We start from the raw sequence: 19,353 nt of genomic DNA, 5'->3' as shown, positions 1-19,353 counted from the left end.
GTTTTCTCTTAAGGAAAACGAAAAAGCAAGAAAAATGTATTTTATATTTATCCTACATATTTACTATTTATGATGTTCTTCATCCCTTTGTGCAGATCCTACTTTCTGCCTGGTATCGTTTTCCTTCAGCCTGAAGAACGTTCTTTAACATTTATCATAGTGCATGTCTACTGGTGATGAATTCTCATGTGTGAAAAGAGCTTGATTTCACTTTCAATTTTGAAGCATGTTTTCCATGACTGCAGAATTCTAGGTTGACAGTTTTTTTGTTTCAGCATTTTCAGAGATGCCATTCCATTGTCTTAAGGTTTACATTGTTTCTAAAGAAAAATCTTCTCTTTCTCTGTACACGACTTGTCTTTTTTTCTCTGGATGCTTTTAAGATTTTCTCTTCATTAGTGATTTTCAGCAATTTAAGTATGAAACTCGATCTAGTTGGAAACCCTGGTGGTGTAGTAGTTAAGAGCTATGGCTGCTAAACAAAAGGTCAGCAGTTTGAATCCACCAGGCACTCCTTGGAAACCCTATGGGGCAGTTCTACTCTGTACTGTAGGGTCGCTATGAGTTGGAATCGACTCAGCGGCAAAGGGTTTGGTTTGGTCTAGTTTTCCTTGCATTTATTATGCTTGAGATTTGTTGAAGTTACTGGATCTGTGAGTTTTAAGTTTTTATCAAGCTTAGACAGCTTTAGGCCATTGTTTCTTCAAATATTTTTCTGTTCCTTTTTTTCAAGGCTCCACTTACATGTAGAACCATTTGGCACTGTTCTAAAAACTTTTTTTTTCTCTTTCATTTATATAGAAAATTTCTGCTTCAATTTAGATAGTTCCTATTGCTATGCCTTCAGGTTCCCTGATCTTTTCTACTATCTAATCATATATTAAGGCCATCGGTAAATTTTTCATTTTGGATATTGTATTTTTCAGCTCTAGAAGATTTAAATCTTTTTTGTATCTTCCATCTCTCTCATTATGTTCATGTTTTACTTTTAAGTTTTTGAATATATTTATGTATTAGTTTCCAGTTGCTGCTATAATAAATTAGCACAAATTTAGTGGCTTAAAACAATACAAGTTTATTCTCTTAAAGTTTTAGAGATTAGAAGCCCAAAATGGATCTTACGGGCTAAAATCAAGGTGTTGGCAGAGCTCTGTTTCTTCTGGAGGCTCTAGGGAAGAATCAATTTCCTTGCCTTTTCCAGCTTCTAGAAGCTACCGGCATTCCTTGGCTCACGACCCCTTCTTCTTACATAAAGCCCATCACTCCAACCTCTGCATCTGTCATCACATTTTCTGTGTTTTTTTTTAAACTCCAATCCTCCTGCCTCCCTCTTATATGGACCATTGTGATTACTCCGGGTCCAGCCAGTAATCCAGGATTATCTGCCTTTCACAAGATTCTTAATTTAGTTACACCTGCAAAATCCCTTTTATCATGTAAAATACATATTCACAGGTTCCAGGGATTAGTACGGGAAGCCTTGGGGGCAGGGGAGGGTGCATTATTCATCCTACCCCAATTTATAAATAGCTGTTTTAAAGCCCTCATCTGCTAATTCCATTATCTTCGTTATTTCTGGTTCTGTCTCTATTGACCGATTTTTATCTAGGTTATGAGTTATATTTTCCTGCTTTTTGGCATGACCAGCAATTTTTTATTGAATATGGTCATTATTGTGTTGTTGAGTGTCAGGATTTTGTTTGTTTGTTTTCTTTTCAAGAAGGCTGAGCTTTCCTCTGGCAGGCAGTTACTTGTGGATCACCTTGATTACTTTGAGGCTTGTTTTTAGGATTTGTTTTGGGATATCTAAAGTAGCCTTATGAGCCCTGGTGGTTTAGTGGTTCAGAGCTCAGCTGCTAACCAAAAGGTCAGTAGTTCAAGTCCACCAGCGGCTCCTTGGCAAGCCTATGGGGCAATTCTACTGTGTCCTATAGGGTCAGTATGAGTTGGAGTCGACTTGGCTGCAAAAACAAAAGTGGCCTTCACGCTAGAGCTGCTTTAGCTCCACAGTTAAAGCATAACTACTCAGAGTCTCTACTAAATGCTTTAAGACATTCAGTGAGGTCTCTTTACTCTGGGTGACTGGAATGTTTCCTAGACCTGTATAAGCATTAGGAGTTGTTCCATTTACAGCTTCCTAGCAGTTGTTCTTTCCTTAGTAGTTGTGCTTTGGATAGCTTTGTGGTGTCCCATCTTATACATAAGCTGCTTAGTATTCAGCCAAAGACTCAAGGGGACCCATATGCAGCTTTCTGGAATCCTTCCTCTGTGTACAATGAAAGCAGTAGGTAGTAGTGCATACCTTAGAGTCTGTTATCAGAAATAATTGTGTAAACATGTATATAAAAGTTAGCATAGTGCCTGGACCATAGTAAGCCCTCAAAAATAGCTCCAGATGATATTTTCTTTTTTCTGAACCTGAATTTTTGCTTTTACACGTTTTCCAATTTAATAAAGATGGGGTAGTTCTCAATTACCCCAACTTATTTTTAACCAAGAAAAATACAACAGATGAAGAACGACAGGCAAAGAAATAAAACCTCCCGGAGATGAAAGAAGATAAGAAGTCACATGAGGCATAAGTGTGATGTAACTGAGGCAGGCAGCCTCAGAGCCCAACCCTTCTAATAAACACCTGCTCTGGTTTATCCTCATACACTGAGCAGAATAAACTGCACATTCTTCTGATACTGTCCTTGACAAGATAACCACGGAACGGGCCATAGATGGCCTCAACTCACCTACAGGTGGAGACTTAACATCCTAATGAAAGAAAATCAACCTCTTCCTCCATCCTGGGGTATTGAACCCTTGTCTAAAGCAAATGCATAGTCATCTCCAAGCTCAGAGCACCTGCCTGAAGGTCATTTCTGAATATTCACGATGAATTTCCATTTCTTTGTCTGCTCTCTGTAAAAACCCACCTCCCCAAACTGCCTGCGAGCAGTCTTGGAAGCAATGGCCCTGAGTGCTCCTTTCCTTGTACAACAAGATAAAGGTGTCTTTCTGAACTGCCACCTCGCCCTCTTGTTTATTGGCTGTAAGGAGTCACGCCAAGCAAAACCTAAGGTTTTCATCTGGCAACATAATGACCTTATGCAACACCTTTCCCACAAATAAAGGTCAATGTAAATTTTTTAAAACATGTTTTATAGGATTCTTAGAGAATGTGCAGAGCTTGTGAGCAATGTACCCAAAGCTGAATCATAATGACGAGAAATAATTTCCTGCATTTCTGAAATGATTGCGAAGACATGTTCCTCTTCAATGTTAAACTGAGAATCTTCAGGACAGGAATTGGGACTTTCATTCTTGGTCCCCACTGCTGTATGCAGGTGTCTAACAAAAAAGCTCAGTATGAGTTTTGAGGGGTTAGGAGCCCTAGCTTTGGAGTTCAGCAGACTTTGGCCAAAGTCCAGTTTGGCTACTCAGTAATTAAGTAACCTACCCTGGTGGTGTAGTGGTTAAGTGCTACGGCTGCCAACCAAAAGGTTGGCAGTTCAAATCTACCAGGTGCTCCTTGGAAACTCTCTGGGGCAGTTCTACTCTGTTCTATAGGGTCGCTATGAATCGGAACTGACTCGACGGCAGTGGGTTTGGTTTTTTTTATTAAGATCTATGCCTCAGGCTTCTCGTGTACAACACAACCTATCTTAGAGGGCTGTTAAGAGGATTCAAGGAGATGAAGTATGTAGAGCTTTATACAAATACTTTTCCACAGCCATCTCAAATTATTATCTTTTTGTATATAAGCAAACAAGCACCGCAATGATTAGCCAATAATAACTAGCAAGTGAATAGAGATTTACCATACACGAAGAACTTTTCCACTATAATCTCACATGTAATAAAACAAATTATTATTGCTTTTCTATATAAACAATGAATTAAGATAAATACTGGCGTTTGCTTGTTATTTTAGTGAGGCTGATTTAAAAAAATATGGAGTCTTATTTTATGGAGTATTATTTAAGTATCGAAAAAGATTAGTACGTTGTACGCATTCCTTCCTACTCTTGGTCCTCAATCTACATATCTTAGTAAATATGATTTGTAAACAGCCTGCTTTTTAGTATTGCCAGGGATCCCACCAAATGGGTAACTTCGCGGCCCTGGAAGGAATGTTAGAAAACCAGAACACTGCGAGAGGCTCCTAATGCCGCCTGCTACACGCCTCATCTTTCATACTTGTAAGATCTTCCTCTGAACTTTATCTGAAGACAAGAAAACGTTGGACTAAAGAGCAATTCACAATGATTTTGCATGCGTGTGTTTTACTTCTCAACTCTAAGAAAGGTTAGGCGGGAAGCAGAAGGGCCCTTCCTCCTGGGCCTGGACGCCTTTTCTTATTTAGTTTTTGTCCTGTGAGGGTTAAGGTTACCCTTATTCCTCACTGATATAGGTCACTCAGCCTCTGTGTTTGTATTTCTCCCAACCTGATTTTCAACTGCCCTGAAAAATTCATTCGCAATTAATTGGCCTCAGGGCAACCCAACCAAACCAAACCTACAAGCAACCCCTACACCGCTGGAACGCCGGCTGGGCTCCTGCCAGCCCACAACCACGCAGAATCATTCCATTTCCCGGGGACCAATCACTGCTCTTCACGCTGCAGCGCCAGCCAATCCAAACAAAAACACGTTGCAGCCGCCAACATTTCCCGTAGTCCTGGAGCATCTGGGTGAGCACCCGGAGGGAGGGCGGGACTGGAGGCCCGGCCCGCCGTGCCTGGAAGAGCTTTCTGCTTTCCAATTGGCTGAGGCTGGCAGTGGCTTGGCTCCCATTGGCTACCGCGCCCGCCGCTTCGGCGGGCGGGGAGGCTGAGCCAAGTCCCCCGCAGCGGTGTTGCGCAAAGCGGTGAATGAGGTGTTCCCAAGGCGGTCCAGAGCTGACTCCAGGTACTAGCCTCACTTCAGGAATCCGCGGGTGGAGGCGCGAAGCTACGGCAGGAGTGGGCGGCCCGAGAGGAGGGCGACGGCCGCAACCGAAGCACCCTGTCTCAGTGCGTTTTCCTGGAGTTGGCCCTGGTCGTGAGCTGAGGGAGGCCACCTTGGGGTCGGAGGTGGTGGCCCTGGCGTCTGATCGTGTGTGGACCTCACAGGTGAGAGAGAAAACTGAGGCCCAGGGAGGGGAATGGACTAGCCAGAAGGATCCCAGAACTTGCACGGTTCACCAGCTTAAGAACTTTGACGCCGAGTGGGCCTCAGTTTTCTCATCTGTTGAATGGGGGAGGAGAACAACTAAGAACAAGGGCGGTGGTGAAGAGTCACCGATGCCATGTCCTGTGAAGGGCACAGTGCTTTCTGGTTCTTAGTAGATATACAGACAACGCTGAAACCATCCCCTTACATTGAGATGATGTTGAGAAGAGCCAACATTTAAGAATGTATGTATCCTTCCAAATTCAGTACTAAACTGTTGACATGTATTAACTCATGTAATTCCTTAAGAAATTAGTATCACTATTACTACTCCTAATTTATAATCGGGAAAGATACCAGAGATTTTCGGGTTTAAGAACAGGACAAAATTTGGCGAATTGAATGTGGCGTCAGGTTTTATGCCTAAAGCCTCCTCCAGCCTGTGATCAGCGTCCAGCGTTTTACAAAACAGACCTTTTAGACTCTGGAGTCAGGCGCCTTGAATTGGAATTCTGGCTCCAGCACTTATTAGCTGTGTGATCTTCAACAAGTGTTGTAACCTCTTTATTGCTTATATTCCCTTTCTGTGAAATAGGGTTAATAATAGGATTGATTTTTAAGGTTGTTTATGAGGATTAAATTAAATAATACAAGTGGCCAGAAGGACCTAACACATAGTAAATGATCAGTGAACGTTATTTTTAATAAAGGATTAGAACATTAAGGGTTTGAACATTAATTTGGACTCAAAGCTGTGATATATTATGGATTTAAATGTTACCTTAAGTGTTGTAATTGAAAAGTTGTGCCTTAAAATAAGCCAGAGGGAGCCCTTGAAACAGGGTGATTAGTCACATTGATGAAGTTGCATTCCTTTAAATACTGCGCTCCTCCTGCCATCATTCTCAAAAATAGGAAACTACTGTGCTTGGGAAACGCTGGTGGTGTAGTGGTTAAGTGCTACAGCTGTGAAGCAGGAAAGTTGGCAGTTTGAATCCACCAGGCTCTCCTTGGAAACTCTGTGGAGGCAGTTCTACTCTGTTCTATAGGTCGCTATGAGTTGGAATCGACTCGACGGCAATGGGTTTGGTTTTTGGTTTACTGTGCTGACTGAGGCAGGAAAGCTAAATTACCAATTCAAGATTGGAAATCAAGCATATGCTGACATTTTTATGTTAGGTAGGAAATATTATTTTCAAAGCCTTGGTATGTACAGCATTTGGAGAAAAATCTGTGGTATGTTGAATTGAAACTTTTCTCATAAATGAAAGCCGTATCAGTTGGATAATAGAGGGTTAAGCAGTGCTGATACCTGGGCTTCTTCAACAAGTGAATTCTGACTTAGCTATACTACGCTAGTAATAACAGATTTTCGTGTCATTCACTATTTATTAGAGCTTAAGTGTTTATTACAGTCCATATTTAAAGAACCTATGGCGCTCCTTTTCAATTACAAAACTTAAGGTGACATTTAAACTAATCATATCGTGGCTTTGAGTCCAAGTTAATGGCTGTAGGTTCTTTTTGAAATATGGAATGTAATAAACATTTTTAACAAAATAACTAACATTTATTGATTACTTGCTATGTGTTAGGAAACCCTGGTGGTGTAGTGGTTAAGTTCTATGGCTGTTGAACCAAAAGGTTGACAATTCAAATCTACTAGGCGCTCCTTGGAAACTCTCTGGGGCAGTTCTACTCCATCCTACATGGTCGCTATGAGTCAGAATCAGCTTGATGTCAACAGGTTGTTGTTGTTTGTTACTATGTGTTAGGTCTTTCTGGCCACTTGTATTTAATTTAATCCTCATGTATTTGAGAATAATTAGGATTGATTGGTCATGGGTATGTTGCTAATAGATTGCCTTAAGAAATTTTTTTTTAATTTGGGAAACTTGCCCCTTCTCTGATGGCAGCCACTGTCATCACCAGTGATCACTTCAAAAACATGGGCATAAAAAGCATGAACAAAAAGGTCAGAGTTAAAGTAAGGAAAAATGGAGGTAGACATTACAAAGCACTTGTTTATAGGACTGACAAGAGTATAAGGTTTTATATGCAGTTGTTAAGATTCCGATAAGGTTAAATAGTGCCTGTTCTCTGTGACGCAGACTTTGGTAGAGTTGGAGAGTTTCCTGATATAAGGACAAAGGAATAAAAAAATTTATTAGTAAGAGGGAGTTCAGAATGGAATTTAAAACATCATCCTGACACTGTCCACGAATGTAAAATTGCAATAGGGCAACTTGTATGCTTTCCTTTAAATTGATGTGGGTGCCCTGCTTTATTAGGAGAGAGCTGAGATCTTGATAACCCTGTGCCCGCCTTGGATCTAGAATGTAATTTGAGAGGTGTTCAGTCATGCCTGTCCATAACACAGATAGCACTTTGTTGTTGTTAGGTACTGTTGAGTCCATTCCAACTCCTAGTGACTCTATGTACAACAGAACGAAATACTGCTCAGTCCTGCACCAGCCTCACAATCATTGTTATGCTTGAGCCCATTGTTGCAGTCACTGTGTCAGTCCGTCTCATTGAGTGTCGTCCTCTTTTTTGCTGACCCTCTACTTTACGAAGCATGATATCCTTCTCCAGGGACTGATCCCTCCTGATAACGTGTAAAGTATATGAGACATAATCTCACCAACCTTGCTTCTAAGCAGCATTCTGGTTGTACTGCTTCTGAGATAGACTTGTTCATTCTCTTGGCAGTCCATGGCATATTCAATATTCTTCGCCAACACCACAACTCACAGGCATTAATTCTGCTTCAATCTTCCTTATTCATTGTCCCAGCTTTTGCATGCTTATGAGGTGATCGAAAACACCATGGGTTGGGTCAAGCGCACCTCAGTCTTCAAGGTGACATCTTTGCTTTAAAGAGGCCTTTCGCAGCAGATTTGCCCAATGCAATGTGTCTTTTGATTTCTTGACTGTTTATTCCTGTTTGGACCCAATCTTGATTTTAAAAATTCATATAAGAATTATCTGCCTAGTTAAATATTTTGTTGGAGTAAAAGTTTTAGATTTATACTTAGTTCTCTTCCTTTCCTACATCCCTTAAAGAGGCTTATTAATAGAGGTTTTTAATGTTTTAGTTGCTGTTCATAGTTTGTTTAAAGGGCAGAAAAGTCAACTTTGAGAGCAAAACTGGGCCACATCCATGTCTATATTTTTAGTACCTGGTATATACTAGGTGTTTAGTAAATATTTAACAGTAGTCTTCCATGAGAACTTGTGTTTCATTATGTTATGCTTTCCTTATTATTCAAAAGCTTGAGGGTAATTATATTAATGGGCATGTCTTAGATATCTTGAGGACTTCCACAGTGAGAATAGTAGCTCCGTGTCCACACATTTTTCCCTTTTTCATGCAGTGGCTCCTACTGAGTGCTAGACATAAGGAGTACAACATTGAACAAGCCACATTCTCAGCCCCAAAAGGTCTTACAGTTAAATGGGAGAAGATAATAAATAATTACAGTCCAGAGTTGCTATGAGAAAACTTTGGAGGGGGTGACCTGACCTAATCTTTAGGGGAGTCCAGAAGAGATTCCTGGAGGCAATGACATCTCAGTTAAGTGCAGTAGAAATTAGGCAGGGAAGATCTGCCAGATCATAAAAGGGCCCCTAAGTGATACTAAGATCTTTGGACTCCATACAAATCAGTAGGAGTGAGTGATCACTAAGGCCAGCGCCTTAAAGCTTAGGGTACTCATCTTTGTAGATAACTTTTATTGTTTACTTTTTGTGTGCTGAATTTGCATGAGGATTATGTTAGCCTGCGATAAGTAGTAGCTTTCTGTTTCATCTTTGATTTTTATCTGAGTTTTAAAAATATGTTCGCAAGAACTTGGCAGCTGATCTCTGGGTTTATAGAACATTGTTTAACCCTAGTAATAGATAAATTAGATTTCCTTTGCAAGCCTTCTCTTAAGAATTTGTGCTTGTTTATAATATACCCTTGAGTAAAGTCATTGTACAGGCTATGAAGTTGGCATTCTCTTCAGTGGAAATGGAGTATATTTCTGACTGGCAGACTTTTTGAATGAGCTCATCTACTTTCAGTCTGTTTATAATAAGTATAGACTTATACTTATTATACATTTTGTATCACACAGATCCTAAATTCTAGATAATTTAATTTTCTATATATACTTTTCCATATAATTTTAGTATCTATCAAATTTAATGGCTTGCATGCTCTTTTTTTGCACTAAATATTCATTAGAACCTTACTTTTGTCACCTTTAGTTTTTAGATCAATAGTTCTCAACCCTAGCTGGGCAACAGAATCATCAGTGAGGCTTTTTAAAGGACACTGATTCCTGGGGCCTATCCCAGACCCACTGAATCAGAATATCTGGTGGTAGGCCCTGAAATCTAACATCTAAAAACAGCAACGACTACTACAAAATATAACCAAATGACTCTGACATACGTACCCATAGTTGAGAATTGCAGTTTGAGATTTCGCTCAGATCTTTTCTTGATCTCCTTTTTAGTAATATTTTTTTTAAAACTCTTTTCCCCTTTAGACTTTTTTTTTTTTTTTTTAACTGAAGAATGGGAGGAAAAAGAATAGGAAAAGTATGCTAAGACATTTGTGCCCTGGCATTGAGAGACAAAGCAAATAATTCTTATTTTGACGCAAACGCACTACAACAACTGTGGGGCAGACAGTGTTCTAGGTGATGGGTAGTGAATAAAGCAGACATGGGCCCCTGCTATATTAGCTGAAGGTAGTGTAACCGAATACCACTCGGGTTCTTGTTCTGTCTTATTAGCCGATTGAAATAAGACGGACACTCATTGCAACAGAAACAGAAAGTGGCAAGTTTATTGTCTGCGCATACAAGGGGCGTGGGGTCTAGTGACCTCAAGGCCACATGCTCACTGACTAAGGGGCTGGGGAGCTTTTTGTTTCCAGTGGCGTCAGGGGTTGGGTTTGGTACCTGGAATTTTCTGCCTTTAGCCTTCCCATGCCTATATTTGGGGGTTGGGGTGGGGTCAGTTGAAGGATGTGATTTCAATCTGTGCATGCTTCAAGGTGTAACTAGGGCTCGTCAGTGGACGGAACCACTACCTGCTACCCACTTCCTGCCGTGACTTCCTGCTCAAAACAAGCTTGTGGTTAGCAAGACGAAGAGGGGGGAAGGGGTGTGGATTGGGGTTTTCAATATGGCTGAGCAGCCTGTTTCAGTAGGGTGGCCAAAGAGTAGATTAGTAAACCAATAAATAAGGTAATTTGAGATAATGATAAGCACTATGAAGAAGATAAAAAGAAGGACGTAATTGTGACTCGAGTAAGGTCCCCGGGTGACGCAAATGGTTTGCGATGAACCACTAACCTAAATGTTGGCAGTTAGAACCCAATGAGAGGCTCTGAAGGAGACCTGGCAATCTACTTCCGTAAAGATTACAGCCAAGAAAACCCTTTGGAGCAATTCTATTCTGTAACACATATGGTTGTCACGAGTCAATCAACTCAGTGGCAGTAAGTCTGGTTTTTGAGGAGAAGGACATGTTAAGGACAGGATGTTTGAGCTGAAATTGGCATTACAAGTTATTATTGGTCATACTCAGATTTGAGAGCTAGCAGCCCATGCAGAGGAATAACAAGTGCACAGCCCACATGTCAGGGATAATCTTGGCATGTTCGAGGAACAGAAAGAAAACCAGTAGGTAATGTGATATGGCAGAGTGGGTGAAAGAAAGGAATCAAAGATAAGTTTTAGGCTTTTGGCTTGAGCAAGTAGGCTCAATTACCATCCTAATGGTAAATTGTTAAGATGTGGAAGACTGAGGCAAATTGGGGGCGGGGGGCAAGGGGAGACAGGAGTCCTGGTGGCACAGTGGTTAAGAGCTCGGCTGCTGGCCAAAAGGTCAGCAGTTCAAATCCACCAGCCACTCCTTGGAATCCCTATGGGGCAGTTCTGCTATGCCCTGTCGGGTCACTGTGAGTTGGAATCAACTCAGTGGCAACTGGCTTGGGTTTTTGGATTTTACAGGGAGAGAAGAGATGCCCCTAAGCATGAATCTCTAAGTAGGCTTTTGGATCTGGGACTTTGGAGCTCAGTGGAGAGATGAGGATTGGAGGTAAATATTTGAGAGTTGGCAGCATAGAGATAAGAAATAAGATTGCCTAAGGAAGAAGGCACGTAGTGTAGTGCCTGGGACTAAGCACTGGGGCCTGTCAACATTTAGATATTGAGCAGAGGAGTGGGGGCACCAGTAAAAGAGGCTGAACAGGAAAGGATTAGTAAGTAGGAAGAAAACCAGTTAAGTGGCGTTACAGATGCTAATGAAAGACCACACTTGAGTATTTGTCAACTGTGAAAACTGTTCAGAGGCCAAGTAAGATGAGGATGGAATGTGATCATGGGATTTAATAAAAACAGAGTTATTGATGACCTTCACAAGAACTGTTTGAATAGAGTGGTGGGCTCTAACAGTTTGATTAAAATATGTTACAGGTATTAATTTAACAATATTTGTATAAAGTAAGGCACTGTTTTGGCTTTAATTACTAATTCACCATGCTTTGACTAGGAAGCACCATTACAAAGGTTTTTGTTTTTTCTTGATTTTTAGATTTTAGTAAGTTACAAGCTAAACATACCATCTCAAAATAGTGGCTTAAAATAAGAACAGTCTTTTTTTTTTTTTTTTTTTTTTTAATGAATCTGAGCTAGACAGGCTTGTGTTTGCAGTCAGGGTAGTGGCTGGAGTTATCTCAAATACTTCTTACAAGGCTCACATTTCTAGCACCTGTAGCAGGAAAAACTAGGGACTGGAAATGGCTAGGGCTCTTCAGACCTTTCTGTTTCTCTCTGGACTCGAAACTTGGATCTTTCCACATGTCAGCCTCAATTAGTCAGATTTCTTGCACGGTGATCAAAGGCTCCCGGAGAGATTATCCCAGGAGACACCAGCAGAAGTTGAGTGGACACTTGTCTTACCCAGCCTTGAAAGTTGTGCAGAATCACTTCTCACAGTCTGTTTGTTGAGGCAATCACAGTGGTCCACCCAGGTTCAAGTGGAGGGGATGTAGACTTTTTGATGGAAGGTGTGTCAAAGAATTTATAGAAATGTATTAAAATCACTACATTACAGAATCTCTTATTATATTAATTCAGTATCTTTCAAGTTCAGTAATCATTTCCCCTGAAAAATTTTATTGAACTGTAACATATCATTGGAATTATTAATGATGTAATATTTTATCATATTAAAATTATTTTCAAAAATTATAAATATTTATGTTGTACTGGTGGTTCTAAAAGTCTTCATATGACCCCTTGCACATTAAATTCTGTCACAGTACATAAAATGAAATAATAAACTGTTGAAAACAGTAGAGGTCTTCAAAATTTTGAAATTGTTTAGAGGTCTATACCCTTATACTTAAAGATATGTGGAAAGAGGTTTTCCAGTAGTGGTTATTGCTTGTTTGTTGAAATGACTCTTCAGTTTGTTGGATGATAAAATAAAAACTTTTATGTGGCTGAAGTGCTTAGTACTTTTTCAAGAGTTTGTGCCTTGTGTGTTATTTTTGTATTCTGGAAACAACAGTATATATATATTATATATATATATATTAGATTATATGGATCTTTATAATATTTTCCTTTATTGGAATCTGATAAGAAAGGAAACAATTGCATTTTGTTTTTTGTATGAGTGATTTTAATAAGTGCCAAAATGTATGATTCTCATCCCTGCCTCTGTATTTCTCATCTTGGGAGCTTTTAGGACCAAAAAAAAAAAAAAAAAAACCTATGCCTGAGTCGTACTCTCAGACATTCCAATTAGTTGATTTTTGATGGGGTCCAAGATAGGTAGCTTTTACAGCTCCCCAGGTGATTCTGATATGAGGCCAGTTTTGAGACCCATATAGGTCTACTGCATCAAGCTATGGTACTTACTGATGCTATTTTTGGTCTCTAAAACAGGGCAAAAAATGGAAGGCCTACCTGATGCTTCTGCTTTTTCCACTAAGCTTAAAAACACTCTCATCCAGTACCATAGCATTGAAGATGATAAGTGGAGAGTTGCTAAGAAAACAGTAAGTTAGTTAAATCACTAATGCTTGGGGTCGGTCATCTGTCCAGAGAATTGATTGATGACTAAAAAAATGGTAAGACAATATGGACAAGAGACCATACTTTGGATGGATGTACAGTTGGTAGATAATTGTGCTGATAGACTGGGTGTTTTAAACCTCTCACAAAGGAAGAAACGTTGATAGTAACGTTACACTGCTTTCATTAGTTCCTTAAGATATTAGACATGAGAATAGACTCATGGCAATAAGAGTCTAAAGGATATGTTCTTAAGTCAACAAATAAAATGTATAGTTACACATTTAGAGCATGAAGTAATTTATAGTTTGGAGTAGTTCAGATATATCAACAAGCCTATGAGGTAGCCCGTTAGTATTCTTTTTTACCAGTGTGAATTGTGTAGACTATCACATCGTTGCGGCAACCCTAGAACCCAGGACTCTTCTAATTAAGTGCTCTAGCTATTCTGATTCAAAATTATTTGGAAAATGATCAGGAAAAAAGTATTGGGACTAATTCAAGGTTGCATTGTTATAATAGATGTGAATTGTTTAATTTTAAAAAAGGTACAAGTAAGTTCAGAATGAAATTTTTAGTGTTGCTTAGATGCTAATCAAAAGGTCGGCAGTTTGAATCCACCAGGTTTTCCTTGGAAATTCTATGGGGCAAGTTCTACTGTGTCCTGTAGGGTCACCATGAGTCAGAATCAGCTTGACGGCAATGGGTTTTTTTTATTTCATAGTGTGAATGTGTCCGTAATGCTAAATTGGTAAGATTGGAATGAGACAAATAATAGTGGCCAATAAGATAGTGCCATCACTGAGTCTACCAGTGTTTAGGCTTCTTAAATTATTGAAATCTTTTTTGAAAGTCTGTAATTTAGGTAAAATATGAAGAGCTTTGGGATACAAAAGAATTCAGATATGAATCATTTGATGATATAAATGCCTTTTATGTATCTTTCTGAAAATTCACCTAAATTTTATTTTAATACAAAAACAGATTCTCTTGCCTTACAAAATTGTTAGTTTTATATTCAGGATCCTTCCTGTGTATCCTGCCTGTGTATTTATCATCATGTGCTATTTTTATTTTCCCAGAAAGATGTAACAGTTTGGAGAAAACCTTCAGAAGAATTTAGTGGATATCTGTAAGTTAATTCTTGTAGTTTTACGTAATTCTTAAGACATTACTAAACTTTGTATACATATGTGGTTACTAAATGGTCATTGGTAGTAAATTTTGGCTCTTGCTTTTAAGATTTTAAACTTTCTGAAAAGCAAATTGGCCTTTGAATCGGAGCCTTAAAAATGTCCATGTCCTGTGTGGATTGAGTTGGTGGTGAAGGGATCATAAATAATGATACCTGATATTTCTTAGCATGGTATATAAAACCCTTGTAATTCTACATTTTGTCAGTACCCTAGCATACTTTATTCTAAGAATTTATCTTAAATCACAAGACAGATAATAGTGATTTAAGTACTTGGCTATTCCATCACAGCGTTATTTATAATATTAAAAGTTATCAACCATTAACAGTAGAGATAGTCCTCAACTTACGAAATGGTGCCATTCCACTGACTCGGTGGTAAGTCTGTTCTGATGGAAGTCAAATACCTCGTTTTTTTTTCTTTTTTAGTTCTCATTGTTTCTTTTTATTAGTATCTTTATAAATCCAATCTTTATTTGTCTTTGGAGATTGGAAACATTGCATATAAACTTATAGATATATTTTAATAATATGTATGTAAAACATACACAAATCATAAAAATTTACTCTGATGATGACGAAGAGTTGGGTAATGTTGGCATTTTGTCAATTGTTATAGTAACTCCACTTGCGGAAGGTTCTGGATTATCCTTGGGAATGGAGACCGTGTTTCTAGTCAGAAAATTGTGAGAGTTGTCTGTGTGGTCCTTTTCCTTTTTCTTCATATATTTTGCAGTAACATCTCACTGCTTCCAAAATCTGCCTTTATTTTTTCAAATGTTTTTATTTAACACCAAATGTTTACCTCGTATTATGGCTCATTTTTATTTTACTTTTTTGGTGTTTTCTTATGGTGACATGAATTATGCCTATAACCAGGAAAGAATTTTTTTTTTTTAAGCCAGTGAAGACAATTGCCTTGTGTAATTGGAGTAGAGTGTTCACATCCCTGGGTCTAAGCCCTTTTTAATATGAAATCGCTAGCCCCACTTAGTGACTGATTACTCCTGACTGTGGAAAAGAAAGGGAGCTCTGGTGACGTGGTTAAGCACTTTGTTTGTTAACCAAGAGGTCGGTGGTTGGAACCCACCAGCTGCTGTGCAGGAGAAAGATGTGACAGTCTGCTTCCATAAAGATTACAGCCTTGGAAACCCTATGGGGCAGCTCTGCTCTGTCCTATAAGGTTTCTATGGCTTGGAATCAACTTGACGGCAGTGGATTTGGTTTTTGGTTATGGGAAAGAACAAGGGTCAAAGTTGAACCTCACATTTCTAATTCATATGATTGGGACTCATTTATGTTACCCCTCAAGTTAGAGAACACAGAAGGGAAGAGTAGATTTAGGGTGGGGCTAGAGATACTTATAAAATGATTAAACAGCTTCAGGTGCTTTTTTTAAAGAAAGATTATTCATTGATTTAAAACCAATCTAGCTCCCATCTCATTTTCCTTCTTCCTTTCTCAGAGTAACTACTATGTTAAAGTTGTATGTATTAATCCTGTTTCATACTTTGGCCACTTATTTATATATCCATAAATAATAAGCATTATTTTAATGTGTTTTTCATATTCACATGTATGTGTTATGTATATTTATATCTGTCAATCTATCCTTTAGTAATTTGCTTTTAATTTTTTCCACTCAATGTTATGTCTTTAAGATTCAGCCATATTCTTACACGCATATTTATTCTTTCACTTGTATATGAATATAACAGGGTATTTATCTACATTTGCAAATTTGCCTATTGATAGATTTTTAGGTTGTATTCAGTTCTTCCCTGTAAAGTACAATGCTGTATAGTAAACCTCTTGCTTCCTGCCTCCCTGGGCACTTGTGTGTGATTTTTCTCAAGGCATATACCTGTAAGTCCTAGGTTGTAGAGATATACATCACCCAGCTTTATTAGACGTTGCCAGATTGCTCTCCAGAAGTGGTGGTGATAGTTTGAGAGTCCTTGTTTCCCTCCATTCAGTACTTGTAATTAGTAAGTTTTCAGTCTTGGGCAATCTGAGGTATGGGATCGTACTTTGTTAGTTAGTCACTTGATTGCTAGTGAAGTTGAGCAGCTCCTCTATGCTTACTGATTTTCAGTCTTCCCTTTGAGTGTCTTCACACAGTCTTTGCCCATGTTTTCTTTGGATTGTTTGTCTTCTCATTGACTTATAGGAATTATATGTTCTCATAATACTTCCATTTATATGTGTCGTACATATCTTCTCCCAGGCTTTGGCTTGTTTTTAAAAAAGTTTCTTGTTTATGCCGTCATTTGTAGTAGGAAAAATGTTTTTCATTTTAATCAGTCTTTTGTATTATTTGTGTTTTTGTATGTTTTATATACTGAAAAATCCCCTGCACTCTGAGGTCACAAAGATGGTCTCTTGTATTTGGTCCTGAAAGTTTTACATTTTATGTGGAGGTCTTTAATCTATCTGGATTAGCTATTTTAAATGGTGTGAAGTAGGGATCCATTTTTTTTTTTTCTTTTTTCCTGTAAGGATAACCATTGAATCCAAGCACCATTTGTGGAGTAGTACATCCTTTCCCCACTGATTTGTAATGCTACCTCTGAAATATGTTAGGTTCACAGATACCATATTTATGAGCCACTTCCTGGGTATTCTATTCCATTGTCCTATTTTTCTGTTCCTGATGAAAAGCTTTTAAAAGTCAGGGTAAAAATATGCTTATACTAAGAAATAGAATGTTAGAGGGTAACTGAGGAAAGAACACCATGCAAAATAAATGGAAGCGTTACAGTATTCTGTAGACTGCTTTCCGCCACATCATACGTGAAAGGATGTCTGTATTCATAAGGACACATACAATGGCCTTCATTCCTCTCATTTGATAATCAGAAAAGAAAAATTGTTAGAACTTAATTAATCAGAAAAGTTTTGGGGATTTACTGCCTTTAAAAAACCTTATTACCTTTTGCTCCTTCTTTCTGAGTTAACTCTGAACTATGAGGGCATGCTGAACTTTTTCATTTTAATAGCACTTGACTTTAATTTTGTTTCTCCAGCTACAAAGCCCAAGGTGTCGTAGATGACACTGTCAATTGTGTAATAGACCACCTACGCCCAGGGCCCTGTCGCTTGTATTGGGACAGCTTAATGACTTCTTTGGATATTTTGGAGCACTTTGAAGAGGTATTTGTTCAGAAACATTGCTTCAGAATGTGTGTGTGTGAGAGAGAGAGCACATGCATGTGAGCATACTTGTATTCATTGCTTTGAGATAAGTAGTCATGGCAAAGTCTCTTGGGAAATTCCGTGCTGCTGCTCAAAATATGCTTGAGTTTCCTCATACTAATTAATGAATCAGAACTGAGTTTCTTTTCCACAGTAGCTCTACTCTTTTGCTTAAGAAAATCTTTAGTGTTTTTAATTATAAAACTTTAGTTGAGGTTCTGAAATACGAAATTCTGGAAATACCACCAGTGCTTCCGCGGATTTTATCTCAAACACTCTAAAACAGTCTACGCACCACCTACTTCCATGTGGGATGTCATGTAGGTTACAAGGCAGCTGTATTGAGTTAGAGATTTGAATACTAAGTAACTTGCCACTCTATTTTGATTATATATCCTCTGCATATCTATTCAGTAGCAGTGAGATTAGAGATCTACACGTGTCAGAATCACTATAAGAGTTGTTATTAATAACAATTATAAAACATTTAAAATGAATGTTAGTTTTTTACTAAAGATAAAGTTCATGTATATGTGTTTCCTGTAGTAACGACAGCCGCCTGACTTCTGTCTTTCAGAATTGTTGTGTGATGCGTTACACTACTGCTGGTCAGCTTTGGAATATAATTTCTCCAAGAGAGTTTGTTGATTTCTCCTACACCGTGGGCTACAAAGAAGGGCTTTTATCCTGTGGTAAAAATCTTAAAACCTTATACTTTCTTGCATTTTGGTTTAAATATTTGAATTTTCTAGGTTCAGTGTTTCTAGGTGAGATATATTTTCGACTCTCATGGTTACTACCTAATCACTACGATTTGTTTGCAAATGCTAAACCCGAGGGAGTAAGATAATAATATCAAGAAGGGTTTTGGTATTTTTCTGATAAGGTTTTGGTCCCAGTACGTGGTATCCTCCAAGTCACTGCTAACAAATTTGGGGTCACGTGACAGCTTCCAAGAAAGGGGTCTGGTAAATAGATTTTCTTCCAAGCCACTCTCAGAAAACAGTTTCTTGGTCATAGTAAAAATAGAGTTTCTGTGTATTAGAATATTTTTCTTGAGCTGTGTAGTATTTATACTGTCATTGGAAAGTTCCTGCTTTGTGAAATATACCTACGTGTAATTTTTTTTTTCTGGCATAGTATATACTTGATTTGGCAGTTGTAGGTAAATATCTACTTGTTTATTCTTTACTTCTTTTTTTCTTAATTGTACTTTAGATGAAGGTTGACAGAGCAAGCTAACTTCTTAAACAATTAGTACTCATGTTATTTTGTAACATTGGTTACCAACCCCATGACATGTCAACTCTCTCCCCTTCTCAACCTTGGGTTCCCCATTACCAGCTTTCCTGACCCCTCCTGCCTTCTCATCCTTGCCCCTGGGCTGGTGTGTTGCTTTAGTCTTGTTTTCTTTTATGGGCCTGACTAATCTCTGGCTGAAGGGTAAACCTCAGGAGTGACTTCATTATTGAGCTAAAAGGGTGCCTGGGGGCCACACTCTTGGGGTTTCTCCAGTCTCTTGTTTATTCTTAACCATTCAGTACCAAAGTTGAATATGGTGGTGCCTGCGGTACAACAGGTTCGATTATTGGCACATTGAAGCCTGGCTGCTATAGCCAAGAGTCATAGTTTCCAAAGAGTTACCAAGATGGCATGATGTCATCTACTCTGAAGGGATTAGAACTTTTCCCATTACTTGTCTACCAGCCCTCTGTCAGAATTCTACTTGGTAATTATC

The 19,353-nt window shown here is 38.7% G+C and overlaps 1 protein-coding gene across 4 annotated transcripts in view; it reads left to right on the top strand.

Moving 5' to 3' along the window:
• The first annotated feature begins 4,801 nt into the window (after positions 1-4,801).
• Positions 4,802-19,353, top strand: part of STARD4 (StAR related lipid transfer domain containing 4) — a 32,688-nt gene continuing 18,136 nt past the window's right edge. For 2 of the 4 annotated variants that reach the window (XM_064274863.1, XM_003404740.4), the window contains exons 1-5: positions 4,989-5,101; positions 13,097-13,209; positions 14,308-14,357; positions 17,447-17,573; positions 18,193-18,307. In XM_064274863.1, the coding sequence (XP_064130933.1) occupies positions 13,105-13,209; positions 14,308-14,357; positions 17,447-17,573; positions 18,193-18,307 (397 nt within the window). In that variant the 5' untranslated portion in view covers positions 4,989-5,101; positions 13,097-13,104. Of the gene's footprint in view, positions 5,387-13,096; positions 13,210-14,307; positions 14,358-17,446; positions 17,574-18,192; positions 18,308-19,353 lie in introns of all 4 variants that reach the window. The other 2 variants (XM_064274870.1, XM_010589775.3) reach the window with 2 other exon arrangements.

The sequence above is a fragment of the Loxodonta africana genome, chromosome 2 (genome assembly GCF_030014295.1).
Source record: "Loxodonta africana isolate mLoxAfr1 chromosome 2, mLoxAfr1.hap2, whole genome shotgun sequence".
Lineage (NCBI taxonomy): Eukaryota > Metazoa > Chordata > Mammalia > Proboscidea > Elephantidae > Loxodonta > Loxodonta africana.
Note: the sequence above shows the minus strand (reverse complement) of the source record. Positions and strands in the feature narration are given on the sequence as shown.